Genomic DNA, 22,229 nt, shown 5'->3' on the forward strand with positions numbered 1-22,229 from the left:
AGGCCTTCACCTTCTGCAGTGCGTGGAGGAAACCGACCTATGTGGAAATATTCATGCACCCCCCCCCCCCCCAAATACTGCCCCAGTGGATAAAAAGAGAGGCTTGCTTTAATCAGGGCCCAATTTCAGTTTCCAAAAACTTATAAAAGATAAAACAAAATTCCCAAGAAGCAGAAAGTCTTCATAGTTATGACTCAGAACAGGAGGCCAATTTTGCAATATTTCCTGTAGCAAGAGTTGTATTTACTAGGATTTGGGACTTTCTCCACTTTTTTCTAAATTCCTCTTCTGAAAAAAGTTGTTTCTTCAAATCTGCTTAACACTATTGAGAATACTAAGTTCCAAGAAAGCAAAATAACTTCTGTTCATTCATTTACTCATTCCCTTCACTATCATACTGATTTCTTATTTTTGCAGTTTTCTCTTTTTATAAACTGTCAAAAACTAAGCACTCAGGGTTCTTGAGAGTTCAATACCTTATAGCTCCATTTGTAACAAAATTACAAATCATTTAAATGTAAACTTGTAATTATTGTGTAAATAAACTGAATTTTTCAATGTGTTATATAAAACATGATAATTTTATAAGTGGAACAAATTATAAATATAATAGATCTGATTATAATTAAATTATATTGTTATTTAATAATTAATGATCACTGTCTAATTTAACATTAACTTATAAATATATTATATTTTATAATGTTATATATAATATATACTTATAATATTATATGATATATTAGGGATATTAAATTATATATAATAATAGTCATCAGGGTGCTTAATTCCTCACCATGTATTCTACCCCAAACAACTAGCCCAAGCCAACCAGAGCCAGCCCATTCCCTTTGTCCATAACTGATTTAAGCAAAGACTGTGGCTCAATGTTGGCCAGTGACAGGTGAGGTAAAGTATACTGAAGGCCTTCTGGGAAAGTTTCTTACTCCCAAAAAGACACTAAAACAAAGAATGTCTTTCACACACCTGGAACTTCTGTAGCCACCTTGTGACCACTTATGTCACGTTTCATAATGCATACATTTATTTGGTTCTTTTTATGTACAAGGAACTGCTCTAAGTATGAACTCATTCAGTTCTCACTCCATCCATATAGGTAGGTAATTACCTCATCCTTTAGGTGAGGACACTGAGGCACCCAGAGGTTTAAGGCTATCTTGCCAGTAAGTGGCAAAGCTGGAAGCTGAACCCAGGCAGCCCAGCTCCAGCGCACATTCTCTTAGCCATGAGGATGCTATACCACTTCTCCACGAAAGCTGCTCTGAGCCCCCAGTATGTGCTACCTTCCTTAGGAAAGACCCTGCAGGAAAAAAGACTCCTTGGATATTCCCTGAGCAAATTATGGCCTGGATGCAGGACAGAGAATACAGGAGTGAGGGCAGTAAGATTCTGATGAAGGTAGGATAGCGGGTGGGAAGGATCAGAGAGCATGAGGCCTAGTGGGCTTCACAAAGGACAGGATGCTGAGGCCTGGGGAAGGGAAGAGAAGAGCAAGAGTAGTCAGCAGTTTAACGACAGCCACAGTTTAGTGCAGACCTACTATATACCTGGCCCCTCATATATATTATTTATAGGTTTTATAACCCATGAACCCCGTAAAGATGGTATTCTTGCCATTCCCATTTCATAGATGAGCAAAGTGAGGCTTAGAGACATTGGATACCTTGCTGGTAAAGGGCTACGCCGGCATGTGAACGAGGACTGCCCAGTTCTAAAGCCTTGCTTCCTAACCAGCCACCATTCTGAACATCAAGGGCACCAGCAGGCAAGGTGAGAGAGAAGAAGAGACTCTAGTTCAGGACTGTGCTGAGGTCCCTGGTCTTCCCTCAAAGCCCACGGCTCTAGGACATCTTCCCCATTCCCAGGGGCCTCCAAATGAAAGGCTCAGATCTTTCAAGGAAAGTTTCCAAGGTCATCTGCTTTAAGTTGCTAGAAAAAGGAATAACTCTTTCCCACCCTGCCCCCAGCAACCAAACACTGGAAACAACCTAATGTCTTCATGATGTCGTAGGAAGAAAATGGCTGAGATTGTTTTTCTTTAATTTTTCCAAAAAATAAAAACACACCACATTCCGCTTTAACCCAATTGTAGGAAAAACAAATTACTGCCCTTCTGCTCCTTCCCCACACTCTTACCAGGAATTATAAGTGAATGAAAACCATGGAAGGAAGGGGTGGGGGTGGGGGTTATATTTGAAATGGTTGAAAATTCAGGGCTCAAGTATTCAACCTATACATATTCTAATCCTCCCCAGGGATATTTTTTTATTGCTTTTCAGAAAAACTATACATATTTTAAAATAATGAAATATAAGACCATGCATGTATAAGCAACTGGTGAGTTAGTCCACAAACACAGTCATTAATTTTCCCATCAAAAATTTGAGGTGCTTTGAGGAAGGACATATCTGTGTGTCCCTCAGTCATGGGTAGAGTGGAAAGAACAATGGGGACTGAAGTGATGTCGAATCAAATGTTGGCCATGCCACTTGGCCTGGTCAGCTTCAGGCCCTCCCCTTGCAAACTGCAGGTAATTCTCATCTCAAAGGATTTCTGGGACAGAAAAGATGCTTAATGGTTTCTTCCATATGAAAATGATTTTTTTAAAAATCATAATCACATGGGAATGTGGTGTTGAACAAATTTTTACTGATGAGCAAGAAAGACTAGGTAGGGAGCATCTGACCTAACCAGTGAGACTTTTTTTAAATAATATGTTTTTATTGATTTCAGAGAGGGAGAAACATCAATGATGAGAGAGTCATTGATCGGCTACCTCCTGCACGTCCCCTACTGGGGATTGAGCCCAAAACCCAGGCAAGTGCCCTGACCCGGAATCAAAGTGTGATCTCCTGGATCATGGGTCGATGCTCAACCACTGAGCCACACCGGCTGGGCCAGCAAGACATTCTTGATGGGGGGGGGGAATGAAACCTAAACAAACACTGTTGTCAAGGGAGGTTGTAAATATCACTTTAGCATTTATAATGATAAAAATTAGTTATTCCTCAAGTTATTTAAAAAGAAAGTGATGGCCAGAGAACTCTCCTCAGATCTCAGGAATCCTGCCTGCTTGACTGGAAGCAGAGGGTAGAAGGGCCAGATGAGCTTTTCTGCAAAGCCCCTGAGAGGTGATTCTCCCTAAGAATCTCTTTTGCATCTACTTCTCTGCATGCTATTTGACAGGACATTCTTATACAATCAGAAATATCAATTCCATTAGGATTTGCAAAGCAACATAAACAAAACCCTCTCACGAAATGATGCAAATGGCTTTGGACGTTTCATAGAAATCCAGTTGGACCAAGTCAGACTCTCATTCCCTGCCTCTAACTTATCTCTCTGCCCTGGGTCAGTCCTCTGCCTGATGTTATACCCCTTCCATCCAGAGATGTTTGGAAAAGGTGCTGCTGAAAGGACAGTCTCATGCTGAGCTTATTTAGTCATTCCCTACAGGAAATGATGGAAATTCCAGGCATTCTTATCAGAGAAAGGGGTGAACTCTGCTGGTGTCAGTCTTGAAGGGCTGTGGTGAGAGGAATGTGTGCAGCCCTCCTTTGTAGTTGGAGGTGGATAACTTCAAAGCGGCGCCTTCTCCAAACCCAGAGATGAAGCCAGCCTTCTGGGAAGGGTCCCAGGAGAGGAGAGACAGGCAGCCTGGTCCCCAAGCCCAAACAACCACAAGTCGAGGCATCAAAGTGTTTATCTTGAGCAGCTTCCCAAAGACAGTTCAGCATCCTCTTGGTAAACTCTTCAGTCCTCTCTGCACTGAAAGCAGAAACTCATCATGTGCCTCACAAAGAGCCTTTCTCTCTGGCTATTTGGCTAGGCATCTTGGTGCTGCTACTTTTCAGAAGCCCAAGTGGTTCTCTACACTGTTAGACATCCAGTTCCTCTGAACCTTTTGGCAAGAAACAGTTCAATGATTTTACTTTAGTCACTGGTTTGGAGGATGGGTTTGGGAGAATGGAAGGTAAGGAGTGTGTGTGTGTTGGGACTGGGGTGGGAGGGGGAGTTCTGGAACAGGGCTGAGCTCTACTCAATACAGATTTCTCAGGCTGCTTCCACATGCCCAACATTGTGCAGGTTAAACTGTTAAAACATATTCTTACTCATCTGAAATTATTATCCAAGGGAAAAGAAAAAGCCCAGCTTATTTAAGACTATTGGTTCAGGGAAGTCTGTGAAGTTGTGAGTAAACAAAACTATTCAAGGACTCACTTAGGAAAAGGCATTGGAAACCCCTATTTTTGGCTGTAACCCCTAAATAATTTTTCGGTATTTCTCTTACAACTTTTCCACTTAGTTTTTACAAAAGACAAATTCTACTCCATAGAGAATGCTTCCTTTTACTTTTTGTTGCTGTTCCACAGTTTGCAATTTTTCAGATTTTTTTTCTCTCATAGCTATAAATACTGCCTATAGCTGAGACCCAAGGAAGCAACTTTGCCAAACACAAACAACAAATGTTTCCAGCTGCCCCAGTTGCTCACTGTCGACCCTTAAATCTGACCTGTGGAACCATGTATCTCCTGCTCCTCAGTCATTCCAACTCTGGACACCCTATTATTTTCCAAAGATAGCACAAGAGACCCCAATGCAACCAGTGAAACAAATGCGGTCTGCCCCCACCCCCTCAGCACAGAAAGGGGCAAGCAGACTCCAGAGGGAGGGCCCACGACATTCAGAGTGGTGCAAGTCATTATACCCAACACTGCCTGCCATGGGGCTGGGGCAGACAGCCACTGTCCCCAGGCCTTCTTGCCTCTCTCAGTTCTCAGCAATAAAGCAGGGGGTGTGAATCCACGAGGCTGCTGAAAACCAAAAGGTTTCAGGGACCTACTAAATCCTAGACACCATGTTCAAGCAGCAGGACCAAATAGTTGAAGAAGAAAGAACCTAATATCGGAATAATGGGCAACACTTAGGGGATGTTCACATGTGTCAGGCACTGTGCTAACCCAGGATCACACTTAATTCCTCAACATCCCCATGGAGTAGGCCTATTATGACCCAGATTTTACAAGTGAGGAAACTGAGACTTTACAATTTTAAACAACAATGTACCCAAGGCACAGACTTGGTGAGTATTGGAACTCAGATCCAAAACACACACCAGGTTCCAGCGTCCACTCACTTAACCACTGCCCACCACTGCACCCCATTGTCCCCAGAAAAGATGAAAAGCAGCCATCGAGTGGGAAAGATGACACCTGGCCTGCTGGCCTCATGCAGTTGTTGTGAAGGAAGAAAACATTTGTAAGTCCTTTGGGAAGATAAAAGTGACACACACAAATGTGAGCTGGCCTGGCTAGTGTGGTTCAGCGGTTGAGCACTGACCTATGATCCAGAAGATCGAGCTTTGATTCCTGGTCAGGGCACATGTCTAGGTTGTGGCTTGATCCCCAGTGGGGGATGTGCAGGAGGCAGCCGATCAGTGACTCTCTCATCATTGATGTTTCTCTCTCTCTCTCCCTCTCCCTTCCTCTCTCTGAAATCAATAAAGATATATTTTAAACAACAACAACAAAAAATGTGAGCTGGATTTGTTATAATCACTTCCACGTGGGTTAAAGGGTAGGGTCTGGAACTCACCCCTCTTCCCACACTTCTCCCCTTCTCCTGTGGAATGCTGATGCACTTATCCCTTGGAACTGAAATGTCATTTTCTTACCTCCTATTCCCTATCACTTTCATGAAAAAACAAAATTTTTTAATTTGAATGCATTCAGGGTAATCATAGGACTAATCAGAAGGTTTCAGAAGACATGTATCAATTTATCGCAAATTCCAATTTTATAAATGTATATTTATCCCTTAGAATATGGACTAATTCTCTTTCTCCTCCTGCTAACTATAACAATAAAGGCTTCCAGAGCTATGTGTGCTATTTTTGAAGAAAACAGTAAGTGGGAAATAAGCAGAAGGATATCATTGTAGTATATATAATATTCTATCTATAGAAAATAAAAATTAATATACTGGCAACTCATGTTCCGGAGGATGAACTCAGCCACACTGTAACTATAGCTACATCCCAAATTAATTAGCTCTGCATACTGAGGCCAGAAACGCTGACCCTCAGAGCCTGATTAAATGTTGAAAATGCTCACTTCATTAACCTTTCAAAATCTCCCCTCATCAAAGCATTGGTCAGAGAAGAAAATAAATGGCAAACCCATCAGATTTAACTCTATCTCTTCTTCAGACACATGCCCAGAACTTTGGGAAAGGGGTTAACAAGCATGACATACAAAAAAGCTGAAGAAAAAGAGACCTGGCTGAGACCAAAGTGCAATAATGAATCCTGGAATAGGCAAGGGATGACTGTCCTAAAATAATACCACACCATACTAGATCACTGGAAAAGACCACCCATTTTGCTCTTCATTGTAATATTGTATTGAATTTGAAAAATCACATTATTATTATTATTTTATTGATTTTAGAGGGAGAGAGAGAGAGAAACATCGATGTGAGAGAGAAATATCCATCACTTGCCTCCCATACACACCTTGACCGGAGATCGACCCTGCAACCTAGGTATGTGCCCTGACTGGGAAACGAACCCACATCCTTTTGGTGTATGGGAAGATGCTCCAACCAATTGAGCCAACTGGCCAGGGCAAAAGCACAATATTATGTAAACAGCCTTGACTTTACCTAGCAAATGTTTCTGAATAACTATATATAAATAACTGAAAACAAGCCACCAGGTAACAATTTGCTAAAACAATGGCCCCTTTGTCCTGTGGATAATTAACCTCTGGCTCATCTGGAGCCTAAATTCAGGTTGTCATCATCGTATTTGCATAAATAAGACATGCTGGAAATGAGACAATAACTAAACCCTCTATGTTATCCAGTCTACTATTGCAAAAATAAAAGCAAAGAATATTCCCACATTCGGAGGTAAATCACACCTTTACATGTCTTCAGGAATGAGGTGTCAGGCCTGTCACACTCCGATGTTCAGCAGTAGCTGTACCAACATGTGCAGAGTAATGACAGCCCTGACTCTCAGGAGAGTGATCATGCCACCTTTCTTTTTATAGTGCTGCGCCTTCAAAGTACTTGTCCATCTGGTATCTCTCTTAGTCTCACCAAAGGCCTGTGAGGTAGACTTACCTACCTGGGCAGATGCAGGATCTGAGGCCCACAGAGTTGAAGTGACTGGTTTCAAGTCACAGAGTGAGTAGGAGCAGGGCCTACAGGGCTGTCCAGTCCCTGAATGCCTCCCCCCGCCCCCCCCCCCCCCCCCCCCCCCCGCCTAACTCTGTCCTTCTTTAATACCTGAAGGAATGGGCTCTTCGGTTCTGTTGCTTTCAATGACCAGCTCTGCCCACTTCTTAGGAACTGAAAGCCCACTTATCTTCTATAAAACCAAGTCCAGTGTCCTAGGTCCTGCAAAAGTGATGAGGCCTCCCTGGTGGGGCCAGGTTGGAATGTTCAGCCCATGTTAAGAGTTCTGGAACTATAGGGACCCTTCTAGGACACAGAGGTTGAGAGGTCACTTCAACCTCACTGCTGGACCCTTCCCCAAAACTACTCCAACCCCACCCAGCTCCAGCTAACTTGCTCAAGAAGAACTTAATCTGGGCCTCACCTTCCTTATCTGTAAAATTAAAGGCTGATTTAAATCATCTCAAAGGCTCTTCCATCTCCAAAATTCTACTCGACTCCTGAGCTGAATATCCATCATTTTGCCTAAAAGCTGAATCTAAGAATTTTTAACATCAGAACGTCTCTTTCACAGCCTATTCCAAAGTTTCCCATTTTAATTTCATCCCTTTTTCCTACTTGTGTCACTTGGTATCATTCTCTTCACTCCTCCGTTTGTGCTGTCCAGTATTTGTAAATTATTATCACATTTCCTCTGAGTCATCAGTTCATGATCTCCACACATAATCTAACCACAACACATTAAATCCTTTCAGCAACTTACTATTTTTCGTGGTGGTTGTTTTCCACCAAATCCCCACCCATCTAGCTAGTTACATAGTCATCAAATTTTAAATAACATTTCTCTAAAGGTCACTCTTTTTAAAGCAAATTTTTTTTCTCTCGGTTCTTCATACTTCTACTGATTTCCAACTGCAGATCTGAAATCTACTGATTTCCAAAATATGTAGGCATGTCAACATTTATTTTGCCTTATTTTGACAAGTCTGATCTTCCTCTTTATTTCTGCCTTTCATTTTTGTTTTGTTTTCCTTTGCACTATAATTCTTGATTTCATTTTCACTCCTGCTACCACCATCAGTGAACCCACCATCAGAAAGCAGAACACAGGGTACTCATCCAGAAATATGTAATTGTGTAGATACGGGACAGTATTATGGAGGAAGGGAAGAAGAACTGAACACAAGCCACTCTGCCAGCACATGAATGGAGGAGCTACGGGCTTGGCACCACTGCACTCCCATTTCAAAGCCCTATTTTTCCCCACGAAGATACACAGAAGTGTATGTCCAGAAGGAAAAATGCTAAAGAATGAGGAAGCCAGAGCAGCTGGGGGTTGTCAACTTTAACCAAAGTGCAGCCAGGATGTTTTTTGTTTTTTTTAAAAAGTATATATATCTTCATTGATTTCAGAGAGAGGAAGGGAGAGGGAGAGAGAGAGATAGAAACATGAATGATGAGAGTCATTGATTAGCTGCCTCCTGCAGGCCTCCTACAAGGGATCAAGCCCGCAACCCGGGCATGTGCCCTGACCAGGAATCGAACCGCGATCTCCTGGATCCTAGGTCAGTGCTCAACCGCTGAGCCTCGCCCGGCTGGGCCAGCCAGGAAGTAGATTCATTCTCTTTCATATTCTCTGTCATTCTCTCTCTCTCTTTCTCTCTCTCTCTCTCTCTCTCTCTCTCACACACACACACACACACACACACACACTCTCTCTCTCTCTCTCTCATTCTTTTCTCCTTTACCCTTTTTCATTTCCTCGGGCCAAAGCACAGAAACAAGCTGGGCGGAAAACCTCAGTTCCCTTGAACCACCTCTGGAACTCTGCAGTAATGTTCACTGGCAGTGCAAAGCCAAACTGCCGAGCGTGAGAAGCGTGGTCAAAGAGAGAAGGGCCCGTGTGCAGCCGATCAGGAGGCAGAGGAGAGGGCATTAGCTCGCCATAGCTGCTTCAACAGATTACCACAAATGTGGTGCTGAAAACAACACAAATTTTTTCTCTTACAATTTTAGAGGCCACAAGGCTGAAATCAGCTTCCGTTGGCCGAAATGAAGATGTTGGCAGGACTGTGCTCTCTCCAGAGGCTCTGAACAGGAAATCCATTTCCTTGCCCTTTTCAGTTTCTAGTGGCCACCCGTGTTTCTTGGCATATGGCACCATCCTCCACCTTCAGAGTATATCACTCCAGTGCCTGCTTTCACCATCATACTGCCTTCTCCTCCAGGTGTCAAATCTCCTTCTCCATCTCTCTTATAAGGACACTTGTGATTGCATTTAGAGCCCACCCAGATGACCCAGGATAATCTCTGCATCTCAAGTTCTTTAACTTTATCACATCTGCAAAGCACTTGTTGCCATACAAGGTTACATTCAGGTTCTAGGGATCAGGGTGTAGACATTTTTTGGAGCCATTCATTATCCAGCCTACCACAGAGCACTTGTGTCTAGCTGGGCTTCTAGAAAAAGTCTTCTCACTGTCTACTAGCATTGACTGAGTTATAAGCATGGGGCCTGAGGAAAAAGGAAAGATGTTTTCTAAATATAAAAACAGAGACATTCCAGGTATTTTTGCCCCTGTCTTGTCATAGGTTTATCTTTCCCACCATGTTTTGCCTATTACACCATCTAGTTTGTACCCAGCAAACCCCATAAGCATCCTGTGCTTGAGCACAACTCCTGCTCCACTGCCATCAGCATTGTGAGAAATCATCCACCTGTTTACAGAAACTCAATTTCCAACCAAGATTGGGCCTCAGAGCCACACACGTCCATGTGTGTTTAAGGTCCGCCAAAGGTCTTGTTACTGTAACCCAGATTGAGCACGGAGAAGGAAAGAGCTTTGTTGGAACTCACCAAACCTCTTGTAACCGAAGGATTGCATCTCCTCCTCCTCTGCAAAGTCGTCTGCAAGAGAAGAAAAGACACAGTGTTAACCCTGGTGAGGCCCAGAAGTTCAGGGTCAGTGCAGGACTCAACTTGCGATCTCCACCTGCTGCACCTCCCCTTCATCACAGTGGCTTTCCTTCTGTTCCTGGAACACACCACACTTTCTGAGAAAGGCCGCAGGGTCTTCCTCCTGTTCTTTATGTGACTCCTTCTAATTCAGGTCTCAACTAAACAATGACACTTTTGAGATGCCTTTCCAAACCACCGCCCAGCCATTCCCTGTCACACCACCTGATATCCTCATTTATGTGTGTGTCATCATGAGTCCTGTAAGCAGAAACTTTTTCTGTCTTGCTTCAAGAATGAATTCCCTTTCTTAAAATGGTGCCTATCACAGAGCAGGGGCTTAATAAAGTTTGTCGAATGAATAAGTAATTAACTATCCAAAGAGTTAAATGATCTGCACATGACTGAGTCCACAGCCCTCCCTTTCAGATGTTGGGCTCTGTGGTCATCTCTTCCACCAACTGTGGCATCTCAGGAGCCCAGCATGACTCCTGAAATGACAACCAAATCCTTCCCCACTCTCCTCCCAGTGGATAACTGGGACTGACAAATGGTTTCCCAGTAAATGCATTTCAAAAGACAAACTTGCTGTGGAAATTCCTAAATTTAGAGCCACTGTGGAAACAAGAGAGGTTATGTCAGCCAAGCTTTCTACCAAAGAAGCCTAAATCTCCTTTCTCATGTGAACACGATGCGATTCCTTCTCACATCAATATAGAATATCTCATTTCACAGTTCTACCAGATGTGGGTTCTGGCAATTAATTGTGCAATTAAAGGACATTTTTGATGACAAGTAAAGGTGTCAAGACCAGGCCGTTCCAGGGAACCCTAACGAATTATTCTTGAGTTGGTCACCATTACTGCACCAGCACCCAGCTTTCTCCCCACATGCCATTCAGTTTGAAAGCATTGATTGGCACTTGCTATGGCCCAGAGACTGCAAGGCAGTGGGGCTTCAGAAGTGAGTGAAGCATGGTCCCTTCCATCAAGATACCAACAGGCTTTCAAGGAAGAGAGGCAAGTAGCGAGAAAATAAAGCCTCTGTGGTCATCTTTTCAGCCCCCCAAGAGGACACAGGACCTGGCTACATCTGAACCTTGAAGTGTTATGGAGAAACCAAAGATGTATGATATCTGTAATACAATGTGGTGAACCTCAGAACCCTAGTTTGTTATAAAATGCTATGGAAACACATGTAAGGGAGCAATTACCTTCTAACAGAGAATGGAGACGTGTGATATCTTTGTGTTTTACCATTGGTTCCTTATCCATAGAACAGAGCAGAGATGTTGTTTGGAATCTAGAAGGCCAGGTGTTCATAATTAAAGTAGTCTTCTGATGTTAAAGATTAAAGCTCTAGTTCTTTCTACGTGGAAGAGCATGCTTCCAACCAAGAGAACAGCACCTTTCTCACTGACTCAGAAATGAGTTAGTTCAACAAATACCAATTTAATCCCCTACTTTACTAAGTAATTCTATCCTATTAATGGCTGAGCGGCTGGGTCTAGTCCCAGTTAAGTAGAAATCCTCACCTGCTGCTTCTGCTTAAAAAGCGATGCATTTACTCATTCATTCATTCATTCATTCAATCACTGCTTACAGTCTAGGGGAGTTGATGAGACACGAACATAAGTAACGATGCCACCCAGACGTCAGCTTCCCCTGCCAGCTCCAGCCCATCCACCGCTGTGCCCAGTCTGCAAAGGAACCTACTCACACGCCACCGGTGTGGGCCAAGGAGGCATCACAGTGGGAACAAAAGAGCAGTTTATGCTGCATTCCCAATAAAAACAGCTTAAAATTTCCCATTAGACATTTCTGTTCTCCCAGAAAGCTTCTTTTCAGCAGGCCCACCATTAGTTTGCTTGTTTGTTTGTTTGTTTCCTTTTTCCTCTCTGATCTTTCTCCCATGAAGAATTTAGTCTGACTGACTCCTCTCTCCTTCCTGAAATTTCCCTGGGAACTTCAAATGTCTCATATTTTTGTTATTAAAGCATTCCAGCTCTGCCTTCCAAATTAACATGCCCAAACTCATTAGGGGGTTCAAGAAAACAAAGGCCTTAAGGCGACCCCCTAATAGAATGCAAGGAGGATCTTCTGCTTCTTGTCTTAAACTTCATCCAAAAAGAATCAGGAATTCTTACAGCAGCTGCTAAAAGAATACAAATTTCTATCTCATCCAACTCTAAAGCTACACAGAAAATTTTACGAGACATAAGGGGTAAAAGCATCACAAATAATGTCTGACTGGGATTATTGGGAAGGTCTCATGGAAAAGTGTCTTAACTCAGTCATTCTTAATTTTTTTCTTTGGACTGAAAAAAAGAATTTGGGAAACACTGCATACTCTATCCCTTTCTTAGAAATTCATAATGGATTTTGAACTACTAGAGACTCTGAGAAGTGCTAAGAGAGAGAGAAAACAAACTTGTTTAACTTTGTTGTATTCAATGCTTTCAAATACTGGCCTTAGAATCCTTTTTAATATCCTTAGAAGCTGTAGAGTTGGGCAGCTAACGCTTAGGATAACAGTTCATTAGCATAGGTGTACCCCAGAGCCCTGCTGCCAAGTTTTCCCAGCTGTTCAGCTGATAAACATCCAGGTCAGGCTGGTGATGGAGTTGGGTACTTAGGGAACTGAGAATGAGGAAGCGGCAAGAGCCGATGGGGCCTGTGACTGTGCGGAGAACCCACATCAGGCTACAGGAGCCACAGGAGGGAGAATGAGAGGTCAGGTGTTCCTAACACCTGGACATTTTAGAAGGCCAAAAGCAATGACAGGGCTCACAATGGCTGACTAACAGGTTTAAGGGAGACAAATAACCTGACGTTAGGAGCAATGTTATTTTTTGTTCTCGAAACCTTTTCTTCATACTGTGTGGACCCAAGTAAATGTGTCCCAGGTTGACTTTATAGAATCAGGGGCCTGCAAAGGTGATATACTCAAATAAGGATATTCAGTCCTTAGAGAATATGCAGTCATTTTAGCAACTTGTCAGTTTCCAAAATGTCTCTGACACTGTCTCTGCCACATAACTGCTACACTCCTACATGAGCAAGGATTGGGTTAAGATTTAAGGCCTCCAAGATCTGCAAGGGCCAGAACTTGATCCCTGCTCTGACAGCAGTTTGTCTGCAGGGAAGAGGAAACCTTCAGATATTAAATAACAAAATGTGTTAAATTTGAGTTATATCTACAAGCACGGACTTTCTTGGCTTCCACAGCTGAACTTCAGCATTTTCAATTTAATACATATGAACTACAATGTCTTTTGCTTGCCCATTTCAAAATGTGATTTTTATTTTATTTTTTACTTTCCTTGGTAACTGGCACAAAGCCACATCCACCAGGTTTTGTGATAGAGAATGTTGAGTGGAATTCTGTTGCTGATTTATTCTTTGAGCATTGCTTTTTCAGAGTAGCCTGAGTTCAAGTGAAGTTTAGTTTAGAGGACTTAGAGAGTTGAGAGTCATACATATTAAAATGTTCTAATCAATCTGTGGACCACGCCATGCGATATCCCTATGGTTAGAAATTACCTCTCCTTCCCCTCCACTTCCTTTCTATCAGTGTGACAGCACTTAACTGTTTGCCTTATATTCCAGTTCTGGCTTTGACTCCACCAGATGGCTAGCCATTTGAACCACAGGAACCCTCAACAACTAGTATAACGGGACATTATAGACACTCAATAGTTGTTGAAAATTAAGCAGATTAGAATTATGCACGAGTCTATCTCTCCCACTGAGGAATTTTTTTTTAATTTATCTTTATTGTTGAAAGTATTACAGGTGTCCCATTTTTCCCCCCAATTGACCCCCTCCACTTCGCTCCCACCCCCTCCCCAGGCCTTCATCCCGTTATTGACTGTGTCCATGGGTTATGCATATATGCATATAACTTCTTTGGTTAATCTCTTCCCACCCTCCACCCCCTTCCCTCTTTCCTCTGAAATATGATCGTCGGTTGCATGTGTCAATGTCTCTGGATCTATTTAGTTCGTCAGATTCTTTTGTTCATTAGCTTCTTCTTAAAGAAGACACTTCAGCTTTTCCTGTAGTGCTGGTCTGGTGGTGAACTCCTTTAGCTTTTTCTTATCTGTAAAGCTCTTTATCTGACCTTCAGTTTTAAATGATAGCTTTGCTGGGTAGAGCAATCTTGGTTGTAGTTCCATGTTTTTCATCACTTTGCATATTTCTCGCCACTCCCTTCTGGCCTGCAAAGTTTCTGTTGAGAAATCAGCTGACAGTCGTATGGGGGCTCCCTTGTAGGTAACTAACTGCTTTTCTCTTGGGGCTTTTAAGATTCTCTCTTTTTCTTTAACCTTTGGCATTTTAATTATGATATGTCTTGCTGTGGGCCTCTTTGGGTTCCTCTTCTTTGGGACCCTCTGTGCTTGCTGGACTTGTAAGTCTATTTCTTTCCCAAGGTAGGGGAAGTTTTCTGTCATTATTTTTTCAAATGGGTTTTCAATTTCTTGCTCTCTTTTTTCTCCTTCTGTTACCCCAATAATACGAATATTAGGCCTCTTGAAGTTGTCCCAGAGGCTCCTTATACTATCTTCATATTTCTGGATTTTTTTTTTCTCTTTGCTCTTCTGGTTGGGTGTTTTTTGTTTCCTTATGTTCCAAACTGCTGATTTGATTCTCAGCGTCCTCTACTCTACTGTTGAGTCCCTGTAAATTATTCTTCATTTCAGTTCCTGTAGCCTTCATTTCAAATTGGTACTTTATTATGTTATCGATTTTCTCAGTTGTTTTTGCAATAATATGCTCTAGCATCCTTATAAACAAAATTCTATATCTGTTAGCTTGCTTGGATCTATTTCATTTAGTTCCTCTTCTAGAGATTTCTTCTATTCTTTACTTTGTGACATGTTTCTTTGCCTCCACATTTTGGCTGCTTCCAGGTGTTTGTTTCTATGTATTAGGTAGAGTTGCTATGTCTCCTGGAATTTGTAGAGTGGCTTTGTGTAGTAGGTGTTCTGTAGGGTCCAGTGGCCCAGCCTCCCCAGTCACCCGAGCTGGGCCTTCTAGGTGCTCCCCTGTGTGGGCTGTGTGCACTGTCCTGTTGTAGTTGAGCCTTGTTTGCTGTTGGCGTCACTGGGAGGAACTGACCCCCCCCCCCCCCCGCAGCCAATCAGCTGTGAGGACCAGCTGCAGCTACGGCCAGAGAGCTGCTGTGCTGGAGACACCCCTATGGAGCAGGATTTACTTTAGTGGAGCTTTGGTATTCACCAAGTGCGCCCCTTGAGTGTGTCACCTGTGGATGTGGTAGGGTTGTAATCCGGCATGGTCGAGTCTGCCCACCAGGTGCACTGTCTCTGGGGCCTCCCAGGAGGTGCAAAGTCAGTCTCTGTCAGTGCCTTGCCCAGAGCCACCCAGCATGAGCTACACAGCAAACTGTAGTTGGCTGCTACTTGTGCTGGGCTTGGAGCTGTCCAGGAGAGGCCAAGCTATGAACCAATGCAGGCTGCTATTAGTGCCAGGCCTGGGGCCACTTATCAAGCCCTATGGGGCATGCTGCTGCTTGTTTGAGAGATTTTAGGAAAGTCCTAAGCATGAGGCTCGAGAGGCACTTGCATAGAAAAGCCACTGGAAAAGGCCTGGATGAGCTTGCAGGTGGGAAGGGGCGGGGCCTCCGGGAATCACAGGGTGGGGCCAAAGGTGGGAGTCAGGTGCAGGAAATTTAAATATGGCGCCTGCCTGCCGGCTGTGTGCGGGGAGGACTGGCCAAAGGAGCCATGGCCTCTGCCAGCCCTTCTGCCTGGGAGAAAGCTGCCCCTCCCCCTCTCGGCCCAATTTCCGGCAGGTTAGTTCCTCCCCGAGTGTCCCAGGTCCTTTCAAGCTGCTGCCCGGTGCTGGGCTCAGAGGGAGCACGTCTGAGTGAGTCCGTGTGTGGGCCCTTTAAGAGGAGCTGCCTGGGCTCCCGCAGCCTCCACAACCCTCAGCGACAGTCCCCACTGGTTTCACAGCCCGGAGTTGTGGGGACATCTCTTCTCGGCCCTGGAGCCCTGGGCTGGGGGCCTGATGTGGGGCTGGGACCCCTCACTCCTCCAGGAAACCTCCATCCTGAGATGTCCCTCCCGCAACTCCACAATTCAGCCCCGATCCGCCCGCGTTTCCGCCCCCCCTACCGGTCTCGATGCTCCTTCAGTTCCCTGGTTGTAGTGCTTCTGTTCAGCCAGATCTCAGGAGATTCTGAGTGATGGCGGTTTTGTATTTTAGTTGTAATTTTGATGTGGTTGCGGGAGGCGGTGGGTACAGCAGTTACCTACACTGCCTTCTGGTTTCCCTCCAGGTGTTAACTGAAGAATTCTTGATGGAAAGAGATGAACTCTTTCTCTTTTTGAATGTCCATCATGTTTGAGTAAGATAAGAGAACTAATATTTAGTCAACAACTACTGAATGTCAGGTACTTCCCATTGGTTATGTTTCTCTGTTTTACAGATGAGAAAACTGAGGCTCAGAGAAGGGATATAATATGACCCAAGGTCTTGCAGCTTGTGAGTAGCCAGGCCAAGACTGAAACCCAGCCTGTGGGCCCCTCCACACGGTGATGGTGACTGACCACAGAGATCCAAGAAACTGATCCCCTGGCTAGCAACGGAGAAAGCTAAGAAGCAATGATTTATACCACAGAATTCTGAAAAGGCTTAGGAATTTGGGACCCAAGTAACTCTGAAAGAAGAATAAAAGTGAGGCCAAAATAGATGGACTGGTTGAACATATATTTAAGAAGGAATTGCCTATAATAAAAAAGATAATAAGTGTTGGTGAAGATATGAAAAATTAGAACCCTCAAACATTGTTTGTGGGAATGCAAAATGGTGTAGCCACTTTGGAAAACAGTCTGGCAGTTCCTCAAAAAGGTTAAACAGAGATACCATATGACCCAGAAATTCCACTCATGGGTATACATCCAAGAGAAATGAAAACATGTGTCCACACCAACTTGTACATGAATATTTATAGCAGCATTATTCATAATTGTAAAAAAATAGAAACATGGGGAGAAAAAGGGACATCTGTAATATTTTGAACAAAAATTTTAAAAAATTAAAAAAGACATTAAAAAAACGTGGAAACAATCTAAATGCTCATGAACTAATGAATGGATAAATTGTGGTATATCCATACAATAAAATATTATTCAGCAATTAAAAATGAATGGAGCCCGGCCAGCATGGCTCAGCAGTTGAGCATCAACCTATGATCCAAAAGATCACGGTTCGATTCCCAATCAGGGCACATGCCCAGCTTGCAGGCTTGATCCCCAGCAGGCAGCTGATCAATGACTCTCATCATTGATGTTTCTATCTCTCTTTCCCTCTCCTTTCCTCTCTCTGAAATCAATAAAAACATATTTTTAAAAAAAGAATAGAGCCCTGGCCAGCATTGCTCAGTGGTTAGAGCAGTGGCCTGTGGACCAGGGTCTCGGGTTCCAATCCTGGTCAAGGACATATACCTGGGTTGCAGTTTTATTCCTCCTGCCCTGGTTGGGGCATGTGTGGGAGGCAACCAATCAATGTTTCTCTCTCTCAGGATTAAAAATTAGAGAATCAACTCAGGGGAGTCCTATATTTAAGTAACAGGAAAAAAAACAGAGGGAGAAAACCATTGCTGGAATAACTGAACATCTTCCAGTATAGAAGGACATGAGTCTCCAGAATGAAAAGGCCCATCCCCTTCCAGCACAAAGAAAGGAAAGAGGTCTACTCCAAGGCACATCATTGTAATGTTTCACAATACTGAAGTCTAAAAGCTTCCAGACAAAAAAATTACAAGAATAAAAATAAATAAATAAAAAGAATGACTTCACGCTTCTCAACAGCAAATTGGAGATAAACGAAAATAGATCAGTGTTTTCAAAATTCCAAGGCCAACATAGAAATCTCTCAATTAAATGAGTAGGTAACAGAAAGACCTTTTCAGACTTATAGATTATTTAAAAATATACCTCTCATGCACATTGTTTTCAGGAAGCTGTTGGAGAATGCATTCCATTAAAATAGGAACAAACCCAGAAAGATATGTGTGTGGACATGTGTACACTCTATCCTAACCTTAGCCCTAATTCTGAGTAGGTCAGAAGGCTCCAGGAAAGATTTCTTCAAGAAGATGAAAATGAGAGAATATGTCTGAACACATTGCGCAGAGATTTAGGAAAGTGAATGAGAGTTTGGGGATGAATTATAATGTACACATACATAGGAAGCTAAACAAACAAAATAAGAGCATTATTAACTCCAGGAGAAGCAAAGTTACACAAGAAATATGAGTCAGCTGTGAATAGCATTTACACCATTGTAATAATGCAAACACTAAATATTGATCTAATCAAGATTGTGACACAACTATATTGGGACGATGGAGGGAGGGCAACAGGTGTCCATGAGGGTTGTAACATGGAAGGTGAAAGGACTGAATTCTCATCTGCTCTAAAGGGAAGTCAATATATAATGTCTAAAGCCAAAACAATAATAATATGGGAGAGTACTATAAGCATGTCACAATATGGGTCATGAGCGAACGTCTGCATAAAGGGCTGCCAGCATAAAGGGCTACCAACAATTCTTTCCATCCCTCTCCCTGCAAGTCCATTTCCACTCCTCTTCAATCTTGAAGGGCCCTGTGACTTGCTTGGGCTGACAGAATGTTCCAGAAGTGGGTGGCCTTGGAGCCTACGCCTTAGTGGCCTTTCAGCTTCTGTTTTCACCCCCTTGGCAGGCAGCCATGCTAGACTATCCTGCTGGACTAGAGGCCATCTGGAAAGGGGATCCCTGGAGGGTGAAGAGCTATTAAAGGAAGGAAAGACTAGGGAGCCTCAGCCATCTGCCCACTCCGCTGTTGCTCCAGCCACGAGAGCGAGGCTGTCCAGCACAGCCAACACCTAGGAAGCAGAGGCCATCTAGCTGTCTTACCCAGCCTGACCCCAATCACAAAATCATGGAAAAATAAACAGCTATCGTTTCAAGCCACAGGGTTTGGGGATAGTTTATTAGGCATCAGTATTTAACGGGAAGAAAAGTAAATGCCAAAAAAAAGGCTAAAAATGTTCTCAAGAGACTGTCTCTGGGGAATGGAAAATGTTGAAATGATGGTGGGATGGGCAGGAAACTGATGTTTTTTCATAATAAATCTGTGATATTGTTTGACTCTTTAAACTATGTGCATCTCTAACTTTGATAAAAAATAAAGTAAAGCAAACAAAATAAGGGAATGAGAATGGAAGATAAAGTCAGGTAGACAAAGAAAAGCACCCAGTTCAAATACATGCTGATGACCAGAAAAGGTTCCCCGCTCTCCCAAGGGCCAGCCAGTGTGCAGATTTCAACCTGAGGCAACAGAATAAAAAGTCGGGACATGCAGCCTTAAATACGGGGCACAAAGCAGGTTCCAACAAATGCTGAACTGAATGGAACAGGTTCAGACGTTTTCAGGAGCTAGGCTGAAGGACCCTGGACAGAAGTTAGACGGAATTTAGACTTCTCTTCTAAGCTGAGCTCAGTACTGCCATCCATGTGAGCAAATCGCTCAGCCACTCTGTAACTGCTTCTGCCTTGATGCAGGTCCAGCTCTTGTATAGTCGTCACTTAGAACAAAACAAAGCAGTATGGTCCCATCCACTGTTCAAATATATAATTGCTTCCAACCAACCAGTGAACATCCTCTGCTGTGGGCATTCCTACAAGCTGCCCCCGTGTGTCCCCACCACGACTACCTACTGTGGCAGGCCTGTGGGTGAGAAGGTGCCCCTGGCACCCCTGGGGCCAAATGCCCAGTGCAATCTGGACCCCCGAGTCTACAGCCACCCTCCCTTGGCCAGTGCCCCACTGAATCGCTTTCGGGTGGTTGTCTGTGGGAACTGTGTCCACAGGTTGCTAAGCATTTCAGGTATCGCTTTAGATGCTGCTGTGCTATTTTGGAGGACTTTCCTCCTAAGGCCAGAGGCTGAAGTAATGATAAAGCTTGGGCTTTGGAATTGAAAGACCTGGGTTTGAAGACTGGCTCTACCTTGTACGGAAAACATAAGCTCACATCTGCCTCTCAGTCTCCTATAAGGTGGGACCAATAATTCTTATCACACATTCTTGGGAGGGAAAAGTAAACTGGTAAACGGAAAGCATCTGACATATACTGACTATAAATATGAGGGGGTTTATCTGAACTAAGGGGGCAGAGGTAGTGATAGCAGCTACTGTGCTTTAAGGTCCAAAATATATATCCCAGGGCTTGAATGTTCATGAAATACAGGATAGCTTCAGGTTTGCGTAGGGACTACTGTAGTCATCTAGTTTCAAAAGACACAAAGCTCCAGTCTGAAATTAGCATTTGGGGAAGGGCAACAGCAGGGAAGAAAAATATGTAGGGTTCAATTTGGGCCATAACTAATTGACACTGAAATATCTATTTAATATTGAAGAAAACTTATCTCAATGTATTTGGGGCTGCAGAAACGGAAGACAGACATACTTCAACCTTGATTTAACCCTAAAAGCAGTATTGATAATGCCTGACCTGATTTTACAGCTTTTCAAATATAAAATCTCATGCTGCCCCACTGGCATCTCTGGGCCACAGTTAAGTATTCTGCCAGTGAATGTGCTCAGTGCATGTAATAAAATATCTGAGGTTCAGGATATTTTTGATAGGGAACTTAGATCTGTCTTCCATTCAACAGCTCCAGGTCTTCCCCCTACCCCACCCCAAATGGAAAAAGGAATTTATAGCAATTTAAATACTTGTAAATTATTCCAAATATTATACCAGACTTATTTTGATTACTCAGCTTCTTTCTGAGTTTCATGTTTTGCAATAGGATTACTTTTTGGTTCAATGATATAGGTGTTTTTTTCCTAAGTCAAAATTAAAAAGACATAAAATGACTACATATTTTGGCACAATTTATCATTCCAATGCTTGTAAAAATAGTAGATTCTTGCTTTTAGGACAAAGAGAGATATATTACTTTTTTCCTTCTGTTACAGTCCATCAAAATTGAGGATAATTTTTGTTACTTTTACTCCTAAATTGACAATAGGGCTAAACCAGATTTCCCCCCAAGCAGCCAACTTCAACAACTTAAAAAGAAACAAATATGACACTCAAAACCATGACCCCCACATCCATCACTCATGCTTAACTACAGGGGAAGCGATGTGCCTCCTTTTCTTCAATGAAGGGCCTTCTCCTCCAATCATGTCGGTCAGTTAATAACAAGAGAGTCACGGGGAGGACTTAAATACCCACCCCACGTGTTATGAGGGCTCTGGAAGGGGCTCAAATATGTGGGTCATTTGGCAAGAAAAACTAATGCCATCCATTTCTCTGGAGGCACAGAAAAAATAAGTTGGTCTTTGTTTAAAAACACACACACAAAACTTACACATCTGTTTTGTTTTGAAATCACTTAACTTTACATTTAGTTTATCCAAACAAATATGCCAAAGCAATATACTGTAATTCATTACAAATGATGGACCAAAATAGAGCTTAGGAGACAAAGTTTGAGAAAACTTTGAATTGCATTTTCTCTCATTTCTCATGCTGAAATGTCATACTTGACCGTTTCCGTGTGCATCTGATGCACCATTTGCCTCTTTAATGACTATTAAATTACTATTAAAGTAATGTAACCTGAAATATGAAATACAGTTCAAGTTAATGAATCTGCTCAAATCTTCCCTCCAAATGAAAATATTCCCATCTTTAGCCAGGTTGCCCTCTCCTCCTGGTTCGTCCAGCCACACTTGTCTGAACCTCAGATGGGACACATTTGACCTTTACTTTGGATTCCAGTTGTTGATGTATAAATCTTATCCTGCCTAGCAGCCTACAAGCTCCTTCAGGACAGAGGCTATACACATACTGTACATTTGAAAATATTTAAATAATATACTAGATAAAAAATAAATAAAAGCTAGTTAGGGCTTGGTGGTCCAATTGTAACTGATAAATAAAATAGAAATGTGACAGCTTAATGGAAAATTCACACTACCAACTAAATAGACATGATGTCAAGGGGTTAAAAATACATATACATAAATCTGTCCTAATACTTATT

General features: G+C 42.8%; 1 protein-coding gene across 2 annotated transcripts in view; it reads right to left on the minus strand.

Annotated features, from left to right (window-relative positions):
* The window catches only part of COLEC12 (collectin subfamily member 12), a 170,110-nt gene that overhangs the window by 140,097 nt on the left and 7,784 nt on the right, over positions 1-22,229 (minus strand). For both annotated transcript variants that reach the window (XM_081150065.1, XM_081150066.1), the window contains exon 2: positions 10,061-10,111. In XM_081150065.1, the coding sequence (XP_081006191.1) occupies positions 10,061-10,111 (51 nt within the window). The remainder of the gene's footprint in view (positions 1-10,060; positions 10,112-22,229) is intronic.

The sequence above is a fragment of the Miniopterus schreibersii genome (assembly GCF_964146895.1).
Source record: "Miniopterus schreibersii genome assembly, chromosome: 10".
In the NCBI taxonomy this organism is placed as follows: domain Eukaryota; kingdom Metazoa; phylum Chordata; class Mammalia; order Chiroptera; family Miniopteridae; genus Miniopterus; species Miniopterus schreibersii.